This window comes from Fukomys damarensis, unplaced genomic scaffold (genome assembly GCF_012274545.1).
Source record: "Fukomys damarensis isolate Sample0158 unplaced genomic scaffold, DMR_v1.0_HiC HiC_scaffold_12, whole genome shotgun sequence".
Taxonomy (NCBI): domain Eukaryota; kingdom Metazoa; phylum Chordata; class Mammalia; order Rodentia; family Bathyergidae; genus Fukomys; species Fukomys damarensis.
Genome location: NW_022900924.1, coordinates 43352800 through 43372063, shown reverse-complemented (window position 1 = coordinate 43372063; position 19264 = coordinate 43352800). Strand labels below are relative to the sequence as shown.

General features: G+C 39.1%; 1 protein-coding gene across 1 annotated transcript in view; it reads left to right on the top strand.

Moving 5' to 3' along the window:
- Ubxn7 (UBX domain protein 7) overlaps positions 1 to 19264 on the top strand; it is a 59935-nt gene that overhangs the window by 10221 nt on the left and 30450 nt on the right. The window contains exons 2-3 of the mRNA XM_019207488.1: positions 14004 to 14151; positions 18568 to 18635. Of these exons, the coding sequence (XP_019063033.1) occupies positions 14030 to 14151; positions 18568 to 18635 (190 nt within the window). The 5' untranslated portion in view covers positions 14004 to 14029. The remainder of the gene's footprint in view (positions 1 to 14003; positions 14152 to 18567; positions 18636 to 19264) is intronic.

Here is a 19264-nt window from a genome sequence, read left to right as displayed (position 1 = left end):
CCCCCCCCCCCCCCGCACCAAGGCTTGGAGATACATCATTGGGTTACTTATTTGAGATTCCCCCTTTTGATGAAGGCACTTATTGGTGGTAGTACTGCTTTTGCTGTGTCCTATAGGTTTTACTCTGTTGTATTTCCATTTTTCTTTGATTCTAAGAATCTTTTGCATTTGTCCTTGATTTTTTTCAGTGACCCATTTATACAAAAGAGTTTTGTTTTTTGTTTTGTTTTGTTTCCTTGTGTCTGTATAATTTCTGTAATTTCTCTTGCTGTTGATCTCTGGTTTCATTCTATTGTGATATAAGGTGGAAGAAATTATCCCATTTTTAAAAACTTAAGATATGTTTTATGGCCTAGTATGATCTATTTTGGAAAGTTTCATGTGTTGGTGAAAAGCATGTATATTCTGCATATTCTACACCGGTTGGAACATCGTGTTGTCTTTCAAGTCCATTTGATTTGTGGTATAGTGTAACTGATGTTTCTTTGTTGGCTTTTTTTTTTTTTGTAATCTGGATTTCTCTGTTGGTGAGAATGGAATACTGAAGTCACTCACTGTTACTGCACTGGGACTGGTCTCATTTTATGTCCAATAGTTTTTGTAAAATTGGTGATCTGACATTTGGTATATATGTACACACACACGCACGCACACACACACACACACACACACACACACACACACATATGAACTTACTCATCCTCCTTAGTGCTGGAGTTATGAGCTGGGCACGGTAACACATACCTGTAATCAGCGTTCTGGGAGACTGCAGCAGGAGGATTATAAAGTTGAGCCCAACTTGAGCAATTTAACAACTTAGTGAGATCACTACTACTTAAAATTAAAAAATTAAATAAAGGGCTGGGGATGCGGCTTAGTGTGGAGACCTTAAGCCAGGCTTTGGTACATACGTAGTTACACTTGTATCATCTTGTTGATTTTTTTCCCTGTATGCATATGTAGTAACTTTAGCTAGGAGTGGTGGTACATGCCCGTAAATCTAGTACTTGGGAGACTGAGGCAGGAGGATTTTGAGTTCAAGGCCAGCCTGGGTTACTTAATGAGTTCAAGACACTCCTGACTACATGGCAAGACACTATCCAAAAAAAAAAAACTAACCTTGTCTTAACTAATTTTGTCATAATGTCAGTTTTGTCACATGGCACTATAGCTCTTGCTTGCTTTCAAATTCCATTTACTTGGAAAATTATTTTTCATCCCTTCACTTTCTGTGTATGTCTTTGCTGATGCAGTAAATTTCTTGCTGGCAGCATATTGTTGGGTATTGGGTTTGTTTTGTTTTTTTTTTCTTTTTTGGTACCGGGAATTGAACTCAGGCTCTTGTGCTTGCAAGGCAGGCAGTGGAACCACTGAACCAAATCCCTGGCTTTGTTTGGTTTTTTTCAAACAGGGTCTCACTATGTAGTTGAGACTGATTTGGAACTCACTATGTAGCCCAGGCTGGTCTCGAACTCACAGCGATCCTCCTACCTCGGCCTCCTGAGTGCTGGGATTACAGGTGTGTGCCACCATGCCCAGTTTGTTGGATATTGTTTTTTAATCCAGTCAACTATTCTGCATTTTTAAAAAATGGAGAATTTAGACCATATACATTCAGGATTACTATTAGAAGGTAAGTACTTGTTCCTGTCTGTTTTTGTTTTTCTTCTGGTTGTTTTGAATGTTCTGTGTTTGTTTCCCCTGCTCTTTTTCACCATAAAGCTTTATTTTTGCTGGATTTGGTAGCATATGCCTGTAATCTCAAGATTTGGGAGGCTGAGGCAAGAAGATCCTGCAAGTTTAAGGCCAGCCTGGGCAATATAGTGAGTTCAAGGACAACCTAAGCTTTGTAGTGAGACCTTGTCTCAAAAAAAGAAAATATTAAACAAGGTTTGATGTTTTTCTGTAGTAGTAATACTGTCTGACCCTTAACTAATTCTCATTTGTTTATTCTCATGAGATTTGTTTATTCCTGCGCTCATGCTTGTGATTGTGTGTTTATCTCTCTTTTGAATAGGATTCCCTTAATTGTCTGTGATGTTGGTTTAGTGATCATGAATTCCATTTGTTTATCAGGAAAAGTCTTTATTTCTCCTTCAGTTCTATTTTGTTTGTTAGGTTTGTTTGTGTGTAGTGTTGTGTTTTGGGTACAGGGGATCAAAATCAGGACCTTGCACTTGTGAGGCAGGTGGTGACACCACTGAAATAAATTCCCGGCCCATTCCCGGCCCTTTGTTTTTGAGGCAGGGTTTATATTTGTAGTATAGTTCAGGCTGGCCTTCAACTCACAAGGACCTCCTGCCTCAGCCTTCGAGTGCTGGGGTTATAGATGTGTGCCATCATGTATGGCCTATCAGTTTGTCAGTTATATTCTTTTTTGGGTGTTTTGTTTTGTTTGTTTTGAGACAGGGTCTCACTATGTAGTTGAGACTGACCTGGAACTCACTATGTAGCCCAGGCTAGTCTCAAACTCACAGAGATCCTCCTGCCTCAGCCTCCCTAGGGCTGGGATTATAGGCGTACGCCACCACACCCGGCTCTTGCAGTTTTTAATATTTTGTCTTTGCTCTGTATTTTGGCACTATTCCAATAATACGTTGTGGGGAGTTTTTTATTTTTTTGGTCATGTCTGTTTGAGTTTCTAAATGTCTCCTGTACTTCAGGTTCATATCTTTTCCAAGATTTGGGGAATTTTTTGCTCTTATTTCACTGACTAGGTTTTCTTTGCCTTCAACCTGTAGCTCTCCACCTCCTATCCAATTTTATGCATTTTTATCTTTTAGTGGGTGTCACAGAGATCTGTGTTCTGTTCATTCTTGCTTATTTTTCCGTTATTACTATCTGAATGTGGTAATGCATCCAACTTGTCTTTAAGCCTTGATATTCTTTTGCATGCTCTAGTCAATTTATGAGATTTTCAAATGAGTTTTTAAAAAATCTGTCTTACTGAGCTTTTCATTTTCAAGATTTCTGTTTAGTTCTTTTTCAGAATTTGTCTTATTCATTCATACCTTACATTATCTTTAATTCACAGCTATTTATTATATCCTTTTGGAATCCATTGAGCTTTTTCTTTGGCATTCATCAACTTCATTATCTTTGGAATCAGTTATTAGAGAGGTACGAATTTAGGAGGTGTCAAGTTGCCTTGTTTTCTCATAATTTTTGTATTTCTGTGTTAAGATCAGTGCACCTCTTGGGCTGGATCTCTCACTTTCACATACTTCTTACTAGCTAGTCTTCTCTTGAGTATGTGCCCTGGGATACAGATTTGTTGTGTAGAGTTGAGTTTAATGCCATTTAGGTTTTAGATTGTAGTTTCCTTGTGGCTCCTTTGGCTTTGATTAGTGAGTCTTTACCTAAAATGTATTGTTCAAGCTTGAGGAGCCTACTTTCTGGACATTACAAGAGCTGGGTCCTGCTGGTGGTTCAGGCAGATTTGGTGTGGACAGCAGAATATATGGGGTGCAGCCTCTGGTTATTCCTCCAGTCTTCTCAGCAGTGTGAGGACTATAGGATGGTAATAAGCTATGCAGAGGTCCCTTGGAAAATGTGGCATTCAGCACTGTTGTGTTATCCTCTCTGCTGTCATTGTTGGACACTTTAATCTCCTCTAAGTTAAAGTATTTGGTAGGACTCAAGTGGAATAAGATCCAGATGGAATAAGGTCCAACTTCTCTGTTGAGCTGGGAGTATGGGTCCACAGCAGAGCATCCTACAAGGTGCTAAAAATGCCAGGCCTAGCTCTCCTGGCTCTGCGAAACAACACCAACAAAAACCAGATAAATAAAGTAAGAGGCTGGATGTGGCGTTACATGCCTGTAATCCCAGCACTTGGGATACTGAGGCAGGAGGATTGCCATGAGTTCAAGGCCAGTCTGGACTACATAGTGAATGCAAGGCTGCCTCAATTGCATAGCAAGACCTTGTCTCCAAAAACAAACAAAAATAACTATAAAAAGAAATAAAGTAAAAACTAAATAAAAGCAACATTAGCCAACAGAAAAAGGGGCAAAAACAATTTATAATCCCAGCCCTTGGAGGCTGAGGCAGGAGGATTGCTGTGAGTTCAAGACCAGCCTAGGCTACATAGTGAGCTCCAGGTCAGTCTCAACTACATAGTGACATCCTGTCTCAAAAAAAAGGAAAAAAGAAATAAAAGATTAAAAATTAAAGAAGGAAAAGCCAGGCATAGTGGAGCACAGTTGTTTTCCAAACATTCTTCGGAGGCTGAAGCAGGAAGGTGGCAAGTTTAAGCCCAGCCTGGGCAGCTGAGTGAGTTAATAAGCCCCTGTCTCAAAGAATTTAAACAAACAAACAAAAAAAGATGGAAATGTAGCCCTAGGCTCATTCCCCAGTACTAGGGGGAAAATGGAAAGCAGGAGAAAGGTAAAGTGAAAAAATGAAAAAATTTAAGTATTAGAGAAAAGAGAAAAATATATACAAAAGTAGCACTAAAGTATTAATAAAAATTTCTTTCTGTCTATTTGGGCAAGAGTGGCTGCTGTTCACAACATATGCCATGAGAACTTCTTTCCTATCTTCTTAAGCTTTGAGCAAAGGCTGGTTATTTGCCCTGTTCTTTTGTCCTTTGGGTGCTCACCAGGCAACCTGCTGGAGTGGTTTGTGACTGGAGCCAGTTGGAATACCTCTCAGCTGACCTGCCTACCAGAATGCGCTAGGGCAGAACTCAAAGCTCCCCAGGCAAATATTACTCCAGAGAATGTGGATTGTGCATTCCAAGAGTGGGGCAGGCTTCCACATTGTAGTCTGTCAGCAGGCTAGCATGCTGGCCCAAAACTCAATGGGGACAGGTCTTTCTGTGTCCTTTGCACTGTGCACTCCAAGGTCAGGGCTGATTCTTGGCAGTGCAGCATGTCAGACTCAGAATTTTTGAGCACTCTGTGTCAGAGGTTCTCCCCCTTGGACTGAACTGACTCCTAAGATTGCAGCCCAGTGACACAGAGTAGTAATCTTTTCCAGGACCAGTGTCAGGAAAACACATGCCCCTCTGACTGCTAGAGTAGCAAGTTTAGATAAGCCCTTTTCAAGTTGATTCTCTGTTTGTGCCCCCAGGAGAATACATGAAAAATGCAGAGAACTTATCCAGAGCCAGTTTGCTGTGCAGATCCCAGACCTTTTGTCTGTTTACACTGGTTTTCAGCAGGGTGCTAACTCCTGTAATAATGGTGTTCATTGGGCTCCCTTGTACCTTCACCCTTTGCCATGCTGCCACATGATCTTTGCAGGGTTCTGTTTTAACATCTCCAATTTACTATTTATTCTTTGGGCTTCTCCAACTCTGTTCACCATTGAACTTCATTGTTCTCCCACGTTGATAAGCAGCTGTTCTACACTTACTGTGATTCTGTCTCATGAAGTAAGAGGAATGATTGGTGCCTCTAGCTTGTCATTTTTGTCTTCTTTCAGTGCTGGGGGATTGAAGCCAGAGAACCTTTACCACTGAGCTACATCTTCAGCCCTTTTTTTCTTTTCTTTTTTTAATAACAAAACAGTTTAGACATACATAATGATAACACTCATCATAGGCAATTTGCCCCATTTATTAATTAATTTGTTTGTTTATTTTATTTTTTGGTTTTTTGAGACAGGGTCTCACTATGTAGTAGAGACTGACCTGGAACTCACTATGTAGCCCAGGCTGGTCTCAACTCACAGTGATCCTCCTGCCTCAGCCTCCTGAGTGCTGGGATTACAGGCGTGTGCTGTCACACCCTGCTAATTTGCCCCTTTTAAAGACTGTTTTGTTTTGGGGGGTTTTTGTTTGTTTTGGTACGGGGGATGGAACTGAGGTCCTTTTTCTTGCGAGGCAGGCGCTGGAACCACTGAGCTAAATCCCTAGCCCTGTTTTGGTTTTTTGAGACACCATATTGCTATGTAGTTCAGGTTGGCTCCAGGTTGGCCTTGAACACACAGTGACCCTCCTGCTTCAGCCTCCTAAGTGCTGGGATTACAGGCATATGGCACCACACCTGGCTAAAGATTTTATTTGAGACAGGGTCTAGCTGTGTTGCTCAAATGAGAGTTGAGCTTGTGGTTCTCCTGCCTCAGCCTCCCTGAGTGCTGGGATTACTGGCATGTACTATCACATTCAACTAATCCACCATCTTGAATCTTCAGATATAACCCTTTAAAATTTACGATGTTACTGAAAATATTAAGTCCCTTATTTTGGATACCTATTTGCTGTTTGTCATTTTCATAGTATAACTGTATTGCTTTGTAAATGTAATTTAAACCATAAAGATAGTACATGCATATAGAACAAAACTCTATAAAGATATAGAAAGGTTGCCAGTAGTTCTGGCCCATTTTTTCCTGGAACATTATCTAGTGAATAAAGTACCATGAGCTAGCTGTAAGTGAACTTATTAGACATTGATCACATACAAACATAAGCATGAAGCTAGGTGCTATGGATGCCAAGATAATAAAACAAATTTCTCCAGCACTCTGTAGGTCGAGGCAGTATGATTGCCATGAGTTTGAGGCCAGCCTGGGTTACATAGTGAGTTCAAGACCAACCTGAATTACATAGCGAGACCCTGTCTCACATGGGTGTGTGTGTGTGTGTGTGTGTGTGTGTGTGTGTTATATACATTCATACAGCCAATTCCTGTGTGCAAAAGCTTGTACTCTTTCAGAGCAGCTAGAAGTAGACACAGGTTTGGGGAAGTACCCCAGAGGGTACTTTAGCTCACAAATTCAGCAAGCCTGAACTAGAAGGAGGAGATGAGAGGGAATGGAGCATTCTATGTATGTAGTTTAGTTTGACTGTAGTAAATTGTGTGGAATGGAGGACAGGCCACACCAGAAAAATAAGCTGAGACCTCACCGTAAAGTACTTTATATATAAAGACCTTGAAATTTATACTTCAGGTATCAGAAGAGCCATTAAGGAATTTTAAACCAGGATAAAGGGTAGGTGGATGATATAATCAAATTTATAGTTTGGAAATAATCTCACAGCAATATGGAAGTTAGATGATCAGTTAGGAGCCTGTTGTAATAATCAGGTAACAAATGTTAAGGACTTAATCACTTGGCTTGTTCTCAAATGGGCTGTGGATCCATTTCTTTTCACATCCTTTGTGGTTGGTAAGTAATGCTCAAACACATTCAAAAGCTGAGAGAAGTGATCATGAACCATCTGGGAGAAAGCCCTGGTTCAGTCTCTTTCAGAATCTCTGTTAACATGTTAGTAATCCCCACAACTCTTCACCCCCACAATTCTAGCTTGGCTTTTTCAATGCAGCCACTTCATCTGCTGACTTGAACACAGTGGTTTTTCTTGCTGGAAGTGACAGATTGAGTTTGTTGAGTGGATTGAAGCTATCACAAGTAAGCAAGTTTTTCAGTCTGTTCAATGTCACTAAAACATGTTGTGGTGACTCTTTCTAAAAGAAATCTCTAAAGTAGCTCTTCTAACTCAAAAAATTCTGGCCAGTGAAGTACCTTTACAGAGCCATCTCAGTTCTGTGTGTAAGAAAAGTTGCATGTGCTCTGCATCTGTCTCCGTGTAGCACTGTGTGAATGGATGTGAATTAAGGGCATGTACTTTACCGGTGGTTGATAATTTTAACTGCATCCTACCAAACTTTGTTAAGTTCAGGTGGCCTTTTTTTCTTTCTTTCTTTCTTTTTTTTTTTTAAGCAAGCCGGCATTTCTGTATGGATTACATACTGGGTAGACTCACATTCAGAAAGGACCTCTTTGACCTGAGTAGTGAAACCAGTAAGTAAGCTGCCCAGTCATGACACCACTCTGTCCATGCATATATCGACACAAATGACCACTTCAGTTTTCCTGATAGGGAATCATTCAAAATCTTGAATAGTACTGTAGCTGGGGTGTTGGTTGGCAACAAAAGTGTACATAACATAGCCTCATGCATATTCTCCTGAAAAATATTTGACATAGAAACAAGCATTTTTTTCTTTGTCAACATTAATAGGCTCATCAGTCTGAACGTATACCACAGTAACTCATTAATTTTCTTTTAACAGTTATACCTCAGTATCCTCTGCTGTTTAATTCATCTAGTTTTGGCGTTGACCTAAGAGCAGTACACGCCACCTACTGAGTAGCAGCTTCTAAAAGTTCATGGCAAATGTCCTTAGCAGCAGGCAGATCTGCTCTTTAATAGTAAAGGGCTACTTAGCTTCAGCAGTGCAGTCACCTGCTAAGAATGAGCTCTCGGTGAAGACACATTGGATAAAGGGTGGCCTTCAATAATCACCTTTTTTCTCCACGTTCACTTTTTTCCTTTTGAAAACCTTGTCTCTCGTTGCAGGGTGCTTGGTCTCCCTGTGGCGGAGCAGCTTTGAAGGTCTTGTGGCTTTGTTGAATAGGGGTTGCCACACATTGTGCACAGCAGGCTTGGAGAATGGGAATTTCCTAGCGCAGTGAAAACGTATTTAAGCGGGACTCCAGGCAGCAGCTTTGTTTGTTTTGTTCTTTGAGACCAAGTCTTGCTATGTACTTCAGGTTGGCCTTGAACTCATTAGGTAGTGCACGGTGGCCTTGAACACAGTGATCCTCCTGCCTCAGCCTCCTGAGTATGAGGATTACAGGTGTGTGTCACCACGCCCAGTAGCAGATTTGTTTTTGTTGACATTTTAGGGTCTTCTGCTGCTCTCTCATCATCAGGTTTTTCTCCCTTTTGAAAGAAGCTCTCCAGTGCCGTTTGCTCTTTGCTCATTTTGGCTGGGTTACGCTATGGGCTTCCCAAGACTGTGGCTCAGTGTACTGTCGGGGACAGAGGCATGGACAGAAGCAGTAAATAAAATCATGGCCGGACCACATGCCAACTAAAGTAAGTGTCAGGTTCTGAGGTAAAGCCACCACCAGATGCAGCTTGTCACTTGCCACTCACTGAGAAGGTTTAGATTTGAGCCTAGAGACAGCTGACTGTGGTCTCTGAGCAGTCAAAGCTTTCTGCCGATGTGAATCTGTTTGCCACTGTTCCCAGTGCTAGCCTCACCGCCTCAGCTCCACTTCAGATCATCAGGCCTTACCTTCTCCTAAGGAGCTGCACCCTGGATCCCTCACAAGTGCAGTTCACAGTAGGGTTTGTTTCCCTGTGAGAATCTAATGCCTTGCTGGTCTGACTAGAGGTGACTAGAGGTGTGGAGCTCAAACAGTGATTCTGGGATGAGAATAGCAGGAAATACAGAGGGAGCTTCGCTTGCTTGCTTGCTTGCCTGGTGCTCTCCTGCTGTGTATACTTTGTAGTAGTACAGAAGGTGGTGCTGTGAGGGGAGGAGTGGAGTGGGGGCTGTATCCTGTTACAGGGTACTGGAAACAAAACCTAAGGCCTTCCAAAGAAGAAGAATCTAAAAAGAGCCCTGCCCCTTCATGATGCTGCGGTTGATGTTTCATCTTTAGCGGGGTTGGGGAAGCACATTATGCGGAGGGTGGATATCTAACAGGGTTGTACATTTTCTGCATGGTCTTGAAGAACTTCCAGGTTGAGAATGTATTTAAAGTGGTCTTTTATTTGGTAGTACCTGTTGTCACCTTACCAAAAAAAAAAAAAAAAAAAAGCTGGGTCTACTGTACCCCTGCAATCCCAAGAATACTCCAGGTACTGATGCAGAGTACTGCATAGTGAGTTTAAGGTCAGCCTGAATTACAGAGCACGACCATATCTCAAACAACAGTAGCAGCAACAACAATAACAATAATTCTACCCTGTCATATCTCTTGGGAGGAATATTCCTTCAATCCGGGCTCTAAAAATCTACAGACAAAAATTTACAAGGCACAAGATTACTGTAAAAATAATATCACATGGGCCGGGAATTTAGCTCATTGGTTCTAGCGCCTGCTTTTCAAGCCCAGGAACCTGAGTTCGATTCCTGATGCCAAAAAAAATAAATAAATAACATCACATATCACAAGAAAACTATTATACAGTAAGAGTAACAAAGACAGTGACCCATCTAGACTGCGGAAAATTTGTTTTACCTTTGTAATTCCAGTGTTTGATTAAATGAAGGATTGAAATAGAATTATGAATTAAGAGTCTCTGGAACATGACCAAGCAAATGGAAAATAAACAAAAATTGAACTTGTAGTTAATGAAACAGTAACTGACATTAAATAAAGAAAAATGAGCTGCACATGGTGGTGACACATACATATAATCCCAGCCCTCTGGAGACTAAGACAGGAGGATCACCTTGAGTTCAGGGCCAGCCTAAACTACATAAGACCTTGTCTCAAAATAGATAAAGCTGGGCATGGTGGCGCACACCTGCAATCCTAGCATTTGGGAGGCTGAGGCTGGAGGATTTCCATGAGTTCAAGGCCAGCCTGGGCTACATAGTGAGTTCACAGCCCGCCTGAACTGCAAAGGGACCCTGTCTCAAAAAAACCAATAAGTAAATAGAGTGAATGACTATGAACGAGAATGAGTGAATGTGACCTGGAAGATAATGAACATCTTGTGAGAATACAACAGAGACAATAAACATATGAAAGGTTGAAGCATAAAAATGATAGTGATGTGTTTTAACATGTATCTAATTGCAGTTCCAGAAGGAAATACATGTGAATAAAGGGGTAAGATAAGAGTCAAATTAAATGAGAACTTCTCAGAATTCTTAAAAGGTAATCCTCAGGTGGAAGAAATTCAGTGAGTCACAAGGAGGAAAAGTAAAATAAGCCCTGGCAAATTAGAGTGAAACTGCAGCAAGCCAAAGACAGAGCAGTCTTAAAATTAGTAGCTAGAGTGAAACAACAGATTACTATAAAAATCTTTTTCTTTATTCTGACAACTGCTTTCCCAGGAACAACAGCAGAAGCCAAAGAACATTGAAATGCTATCTTCAATGTACCAAGAACGAGTAGCTGTCAGCTTTGAAATGGCATGCCCAGTAGAGCTTCAAGAATGACCCTGAAATAGACATTTTTCAGACTAAAACATGAGCACTTACAACAGGAGAATCTAGATGTAATTTATATAAAGAAAAATAATTATAAATGGGAAGCCTGAGATGCTTTATAGTGACCACAAGTATTTTATTACATATATAATAAAATTTACACATATCATTTCCAAGTTTTATTATTAACTGAAGCTTTCATTATTAACTAGACATACACATGGACATGTTTATGTGTGTATGTTTTATGTAGATTTAATTATTTTGACTAGAAACCCACAGTCAGAATTATTCACGAGTATTTTTGTTTCTTGGTACATGCTGTAAACAAATATTTTTGGTAATACTTGGGATTGAACCCTGGGCCCTCACACTAAGCTGCATCCGCAATCCTTTTTTACATTAATTAATTTTAATTAATTTATTTATAGATGCTGGTACCGGGGCCTGAACTCAGGTCCTTGCACTTGTAAGGCAGGCGGTGGATAAAATGTGTTTCAGAAACTATTTTCTTAAAAGAATTTTCCATTTGCATTTTATTTAATAGACTGTATTGTTTGGTTGGTTGGTTTTTTGAGACAGGGTCTCACTATGCAGTTGAGACTGACGTGGAACTCACTATGTAGCCCAGGCTGGTCTCAAACTCACAGCGATCCTCCTGCCTCAGCCTCCGGAGTGCAGGGATTACAGGCATGCACCACCATGCCCAGCTTTAATAGACTTTGTTGGCTTTATTTATAATTGACTGTTAGGGCCGGGCATGGAAGATTGCTGCAAGTTCAAGGATAGCCTGGGCTACACATTTTAAGACCAGCTTGAACTACATGGAAAGACTGCCTCTGAATGAATGAATGAATGTACGTACATATGTATGTATGTATGTTTGTATGTATGTTAGGGCTACCTTTATGTGATAAAGATGTTTCTGTCTAGTGTTTGATTTATTTACATTTTAAACAAAAATGTCTCAGCTCTCTTGCTTTTGGATTAGCAATGTTTTTCTAAACTACAGCATTCTTAAAAAAGAGACCAAAGAGGCTATCAGAAAATGGAAAGACATATTTTGTTCTTTGGTAGGAAGAACCAATATAGTGAAAATGGCCATACTTCCAAAACTGCTATATAGATTCAACATAATCCCTATTGAAATTTCAATAGTGTATTTCACCGAAAGAGAGAAAACAATCCAAAAATTCATTTGGAACCAGAAGAGACCTAGAATAGCAAAGGCAGTTCAAGGCAACAAAGACAAGGCAGGATGTATCACAATCCCCAATTTAAAACTATATCACAAAGCTACTGTGGTAAAAACTGTGGACAAAGAAATAGAACCCGTGGATCAACAGAACAGATTAGGAGGTTACAGAAGCAACTCTCAACATATACTCAGTTACCTAATCTTTGACAATTTAAAGACCCAATCCAAAAATGGGCATCAAAATGAATAGACATTTCTCAGATGAAGAAGTAGAAGCAGCAAATAAACATGAAAAAATTTTCAACGTCATTGGTCATTTGAGAGATGCAAATGAAAACAAGGCTGAGATTCCATATCACCTCAGAAAGAATAGGCTGCTGTCAAGAAATCAACCATTAACAAATACTAAAGGACATGTGGGAGAAAAAGGAACCCTTCTTCACTGTTGGTGGGAATGTAGACTGGTACAACCACTGTGGAAATCAGTGTGGAGATTAAAAAAAAACTAGGATTAGAGGTCATATTTGACCCCACTGTTCCACTTCTGGGTATGTTCCCAAAAGAATTAAAAGCATCATACCCTAGTGATATATGCATGCCTGTGTTTATAGTGGCACAATTTGTAATAGCTAAATCTTGGAAACAGCCCGAATACTCATCAACTGGTGATTGGATAATGAAGATGTAGGTTTTTAAATTTTTTAAAATAAAATGGAGTACTACTAGCATAAAGAAAGACAGACTAGAGACATTTACAGCTGAAAGGGTGTATCTTGATGCCATACTCTTTCAGTGAAATAAATAGGACACGTGTAAACCGAATAGTTTCTCTGGTGCAAGAAACTGAAAGTGTAAATGAGGACCAAAATGTACAATAAATATTGTGAAATAGGAAAAAAATGTTCAAAGGGAAAGGAACTAAAGCAGGGAGCAGGGGAAAGAAAAAGGGGGAAAAGGAACAAACAAAGCCTAAGTAAATAGGGAAGGGTGAAAGGGAGGGAAGGGGAATGGGATAAAGTAAGAACCAAGATAGGTACAGATGCAAATTCCCAATAATGAACGTGATCATGATATATACCTAAAATGTACTAATAAACTTAATTTTATTTTAGTTTTTTAAATAAACTTAATTTAAAAAAATGTTTTCTATCAGAAACAGAAATTCCAACCGAAATACCTTCTTCCTAAAAGAAAATATTTCTGACTTTCTAGAATGTAGTCTTTATATTTTTTAGGTACTAGAGATTGAATCAAGGGTTTTACAGAGCTAAATCTCCAGCCCTTTATTTTTTGAAATGGAGTCTCACGAAGTCACTAAATTGCCAAGGCTGGGCTCAATCTTGTGATGCTTTGCCTCAGCCTCCCAAGAGTGCTGGGATTACAGGGATGTGCTACCATTCCTCGCTTATTTTTCCTGTTTATTAATATATATATATATATACTTGGGCAATTTAAAGAAATGTTGAATAAGAAAAAAATGGTGAATGTTATGTTATTTTATTTAGTTTCGTTTTATTATAAAAGAATACTAGCCGGGCATGGTGGTGCACGCCTGTAATCCCAGCACTCGGGAGGCTGAGGCAGGAGGATCACTGTGAGTTCAAGACCAGCCTGGGCTACATAGTGAGTTCCAGGTCAGTCTCAACTACATAGTGAGACCGTGTCTCAAAAAAACAAAAAAACAAAACAAAAAAAGAAGACTACTATTTCAGTGCTGCTACATTCTTTTTAGCTTCGTGTATTCTACACCAGCCAACAGTATAAAAATAAAGTTGTATATATAAAAAGGTCATTTAGAAGGGAAAAGAGCTTTTCATTTGCTTGGGAATTCTCTAACAAGATCTCATTGTAAGATGTCTTCATTAACTTTTTTTTCTGTCCTTTTGCCATTTCAGGTGCAAGTGAAAGTGTAGGAAAGCACATGCTTGAAGCCTGCAACAACAACCTGGAGATGGCAGTCACTATGTTCCTGGATGGGGGAGGAATCGCAGAAGAGCCCAGTACCAGTTCTGCAAGTGTCTCCACTGTCAGACCACATACAGAGTATGGATCAATGGTTTACTATTCACAGCCATGCCCCCATCAACTAATTGTGTTTTTGTCAAAGTTAAGTTGCTTGTTTTTTTGATTTAAAAAAAAATTTAAAGGTTGAAAGCCCTGAAAAAAAAAATCAGGTGGAAATTTTTGTACTTGAATTCTCTAGATCACTGTTTTGCATATGATTTAATCCTCTGTTATTCAGTCTTCAGAAGACCCATGTGGGCCTCATGTGAGTCTGGGAGATCAGCTGGTGGCTGATGGAGGGGGCAGGGCTTGTGAGTCCTGAAGCAGCCAAAACCAAAACAGACAAGTAGGGCCACCAGAGAACTTTAAGGGGGCCATTGTTACCACATCTTACTGAGCTGCAGAGCATTAAGCAGCAGATAGGGAAGGCCAGTAAAGTGTGTATTTCCCAATTCTAGATCGATCGATCTATCTATCTATCTATCTTTCTTTCTTTCTTTTTTCTTTTCTTTTTTTTTTTTTTTGAGATTGGTTCATTCAGACTGCCCTGGAACTCACTGTATAGCCCAGGCTGGTCTTGAACAGTGATCCTCCTGCCTCAGCCTCCTGAGTACTGAGATTACAGGTGTGCACCCCCACATCCAGTTCTAGATTTTTCTACTTTGTTTTGGGAAAGTAAGTAGCTATGCAGAATTTTTTTGTTGTTGTTTTTTTTTTTGTTTTTTGAGACAGGGTCTTAATATGTAGTTGTAACTGACCTGGAACTCACTATGGAACCCAGGCTGGTCTCGAACTCACAGCGATCCTCCTGCCTCAGCCTCCCGAGTGCTGGGATTACAGGTGTGCGCCATCATGCCCAGCCATGCAAAATTTTTGAACAGTAATTCTAGACTGGGATTGTAGCTCAGTGGTAGTGTGCTTTGCTTGCTTGGGAACCTAGGTTTAATCTTCAACACTTAAAAAGAATTAAATTTTTTAAAAAGAAAAAGAATCCTAATCCTTTTTACCTTAAATACTTAGTACCATCCTTACCTTGTGGAACTATAACATATAGAGGCTAGTAGTAAAAGGTGAAGAGATTTGATGTTTTGCCCTTTTTATTAATAAATGTGTACTTGGCCCATTTAAAGAAATGGCAAATGATTGTTTAGTTTTGTTTTTATTATAAAAGAAAACTATTTTAATACCAGTGAGGTTTAAAATAACTATCTGTTGGGCTAAATTTCAAGCCTTTAGAAAATATTAGACATTAACTTTGCTCAAAGGAAAGTCATTTTGTTTGAGACAGGGTCTTGCTATGTAGTTCATCCTTGAACTCATTATGTAGCCCAGGCTGGCCTCAAACTTGAGGCATTTCTCCTGCCACAGCCTCCCAAGTCCTGGGATTACAGGTGGGCACCACCATGCCTGGTGCCATTATTTTTTGAAACAAAATATTTAAAATATCAAGTGAGATTTTAATACTCTTAGCTTTTTGGGCAACTGGAATGAATAGAGACTTATTAGAAGTATAAATGACCAATAAATATATGAAAAATATTTAATATCTGGCTATTAAAAATGCAAATTAAAATAATTCTGAGATTTCATCTTACTCCAACAAGTATGGCCGTCATCAATAAACCAAATAATAACAAATGTTGGTGGGCCAGGGATTTAGTTTAGTGGTGCTGCTACTTGCCTCTTAAGCACAAGGTCCTGAGTTCAATCCCCAGTACCGGAAAAATAAAATATTGGTGAGGCTGTGGGGAAAAGGAGCCCTTTTACTAGGGAATGTAAACTAGTACTACTCACTGTGATTATATGGTGATTCCTCAAAAAACTAAAAGAAATTTCATTTGACCCAGTTATTCCCCATCTAGGTATCTTCCCAAGAGTTAAAGACATCATATTACAGTGATCCATGAGCAGTTATATTTATAGCAGCATAACTTGTAATAGCTAAATCTTGGAAGTAGCCTGTATGTTTGTGAACAGATGAATGAAGAAAATGCAGCACTGTGTGTGTGTGTGTGTGTGTGTGTGTGTGTGTGTGTGTGTGTGTATGTAATGGGGTACTACATTACCATGAAAAATGGTAAATTGAGTCATTCATAGGAAAATGGATACACTTTAAGACCATAATGTTTAGTGAAATAAACCAGACAAACAAGATTAAATATTGTATGGTTTCTCTTATATGACAAACCAAAAGTAGGAAAGAAGAGCAAATAAAACATAGAGAGAGGAAAATAGATTTTTTTTTGCAAATGAGAAGAACAAGAAGTAGATGAAGGGGAAAGAGGAGTAAAAAGAATTTAGATGTATTATGTACATGTACCAGCTCCCCATGATGAGTGTAGTCATTATATACTGCATATATGAACTAGTAAAACTAAAATTACTTTTAAAAATAGGAATAGGCAAAATGCCAGGATTTTATTTTTACTAAACTAGATAAATTTAAAAGCCAGAGTACATGCAAATATAATTGCCTCTCATTGATCTAGTTCCAGATCAATACAGTATTATTTTCACTTGGAGTGTGAACTTTAGAGATCATTATTAATACCTTATAGCTTTATCTTGTTAATGTTGGCCACATGTTTCATTTGTAATATCCCATTCTCCAACATGGCTCAGATTTTTAATGGAAATCAGTATGAAAACATGGTTCAGTTCATAGAAACTTGAATAGTAGGTATTTACAGTCAATTTGGGAAATGTCCTTCCTCTTCATTGTACAAAACAATTTTGGGGATTTGGGGAAGCAGTGCAGAGGATGGAACCCAGGGCCTTACACGCTAGGCAAGCATTCTTGCACTAAGCTATTTCCCTAGCCCATGTGTTTTTGTATTTACTTTTTGTGGTCCTAGGGATTGAATTCAGGGCCTTGTGCTTGCTAGGCAAACACTGCCATGGGGTCCATATTTCCCTTTTTCATTTTTGAAATTTTTGGATAAGGTCTGTTTAAATTACCTGGGCCAGTCTCAAATTTGTGATCCTCCTGCTTCACCTTTCTGAGTAGCTGGAATTACAGGCTTACACTACTATACCGAACTTGCCTATTTCTTTTTTTGGTGAAAGGATTAGCAGAGCTTCTTATAGAAGTCTGTTCTGTGAGATAATGGAGATACTGAGTATGAGTAGTGACTGATGTCCAAGAGGACGCATCCTTAAACATAACTTGAATTGTTCTTTTTTTATTGGTACATTTTGGATATACATAATAAGTTTCATCATAGGGAATTTGTAACCATACATGATATATCTGGCTGCTGTTGTCTTATTGGGGGGGTATTGGGGATCAAACTTAAGACATTGCATTTGCGAGGCAGGCATCTGTGCCACTGAGCTAAATCTCTGGCCCTGGCTACTGATTCTTTTTTTTTTTTTTTAATTCCCCTCCTCTGCCCTCAACCCCTTTTCCTCCCCTTATTTCCACTTTTTCCCTTGGTCCTGCATTTTTGAATTGTTCTTTATCCTCCAATCACTTGGCTGAGTCAATATCTTTAACGGTGGTTCTTTGATGGGGATGAGGGCTGGAGATGTATTTCAGTAGTAGAGCAGCACATGCTTGAGGGCCTGGGTTTAGTCCCCATTGCTGCAAACAAACAAAAATAACACTCTGATACTGGTTCTTAGTGACTTGACAGAAGAGTATTGACAGTAGTACCTTCTGGAATTCCAACTCTTAGACATCAAAAACAGCCTTACTCTCATTTGTTAGTATGGTACTAGAAACACCTGAATGAAAGTTAAAGCAACCCTCTCAATACATATTTGTATGGAATTTACGTGCTTAGAATTGTACATTACTGTTATTTTTCATGAACATTATTCAATGGAGTTTTTTGTTTGGTTGTAAGATAAACAGTTTGAGGGCACCCACCATTTTTAAAAGCCTTTCAGTTGGGCCGTGCTGTGGAATGAACCCAGGGCCTCATGCAGGCTGAGCAGGTGAACACACTATCACTGAGCTGCAACTCAGGCACTTTTAAAAATATCAAAAGATGTATTTTTTAACTGGAAAAGATGGACTATTTAGTATGCCCTTTTGAGGTAAACTTTGAAGGGAATTTTAGAAGACATACTATTATCTTTTCTATTCTGTATATTAGGATCTGTGTGGTAAATAATCCAAGATTATACCTATGTTAGCCTCCTGCATAATTAGCATAAAATTTACTGTTTAAGTACACTCTAACATATCCTTGTGATTTAATTATCTATTTTTTTCTTTTCTTTTTTATTAACCATTTGAGCTACTTATGCCAGGTATTTTTTCCTCACTAATCTCTGTTGGAAACTATGTAATACTGTATTCATTTATCATGATTACTGTGGTTCCTAAAAAGTCGCTAAGTCTGGTGTTCATTTTACTTGTTAATTTGAATACATTGATAATAATTACAGGAAGAAGATACTATACTAGAAAATAATTTTCTTTTTGTATTCCCCACTTTTTTTTAATAGAGAAGAAGTTCGTGCCCCAATTCCTCAAAAGCAAGAAATATTGGTGGAACCAGAACCTTTGTTTGGTGGTAAGTTCACCATTTTCCACATTTGACTTGGCTTCAGGATTTTAATGAAATGATGGAGAAACCTGAGGTTTGCTCAGAGAGTGCAACTTTTAAATAGAGTCACTTTTTTTCTGTTATGTTTATATAGCCCTCAGGAAGGCTCCATAACTGGTCCATAAGGAGTGAAGTAGATTAAGTAATTAATACTGTTGCAGAAGGCCAAGAGGAGGAAAGTTAGCAAAAAGAGCTACTGCTTTGTAATAGAGATAGATCTGTCATTAGATTAAGACTTTTTGTTTGGTTATTTTTGGTACCAGGATCGAACTCAGGACCTTGTGCTTACAAGGCAGGTGGTAGAACTACTTAACTAAATCCCCAACCCATATTAAGACTTTTTTAGCTGGGTGGTATGGTGGTGGATACCTGTAATCCTTGGGAGACTAAGGCAGGAAGATCGCTGCGAATTTGAGGCCATCCTGGGCTACAGAGTGAGTTCAAGTCCAGTCTAAACTACACAAGTGAGACTCTGTCTCCAAAATAAAACAAAACATTAGATAGGACTTTTCCCCTGAACATCCACTTAATTGCCATATTCTTACTTTCTGAATATACCTTCTTTTTTTTTTTTTTTTTTTTTTTTTTTTTTTTTT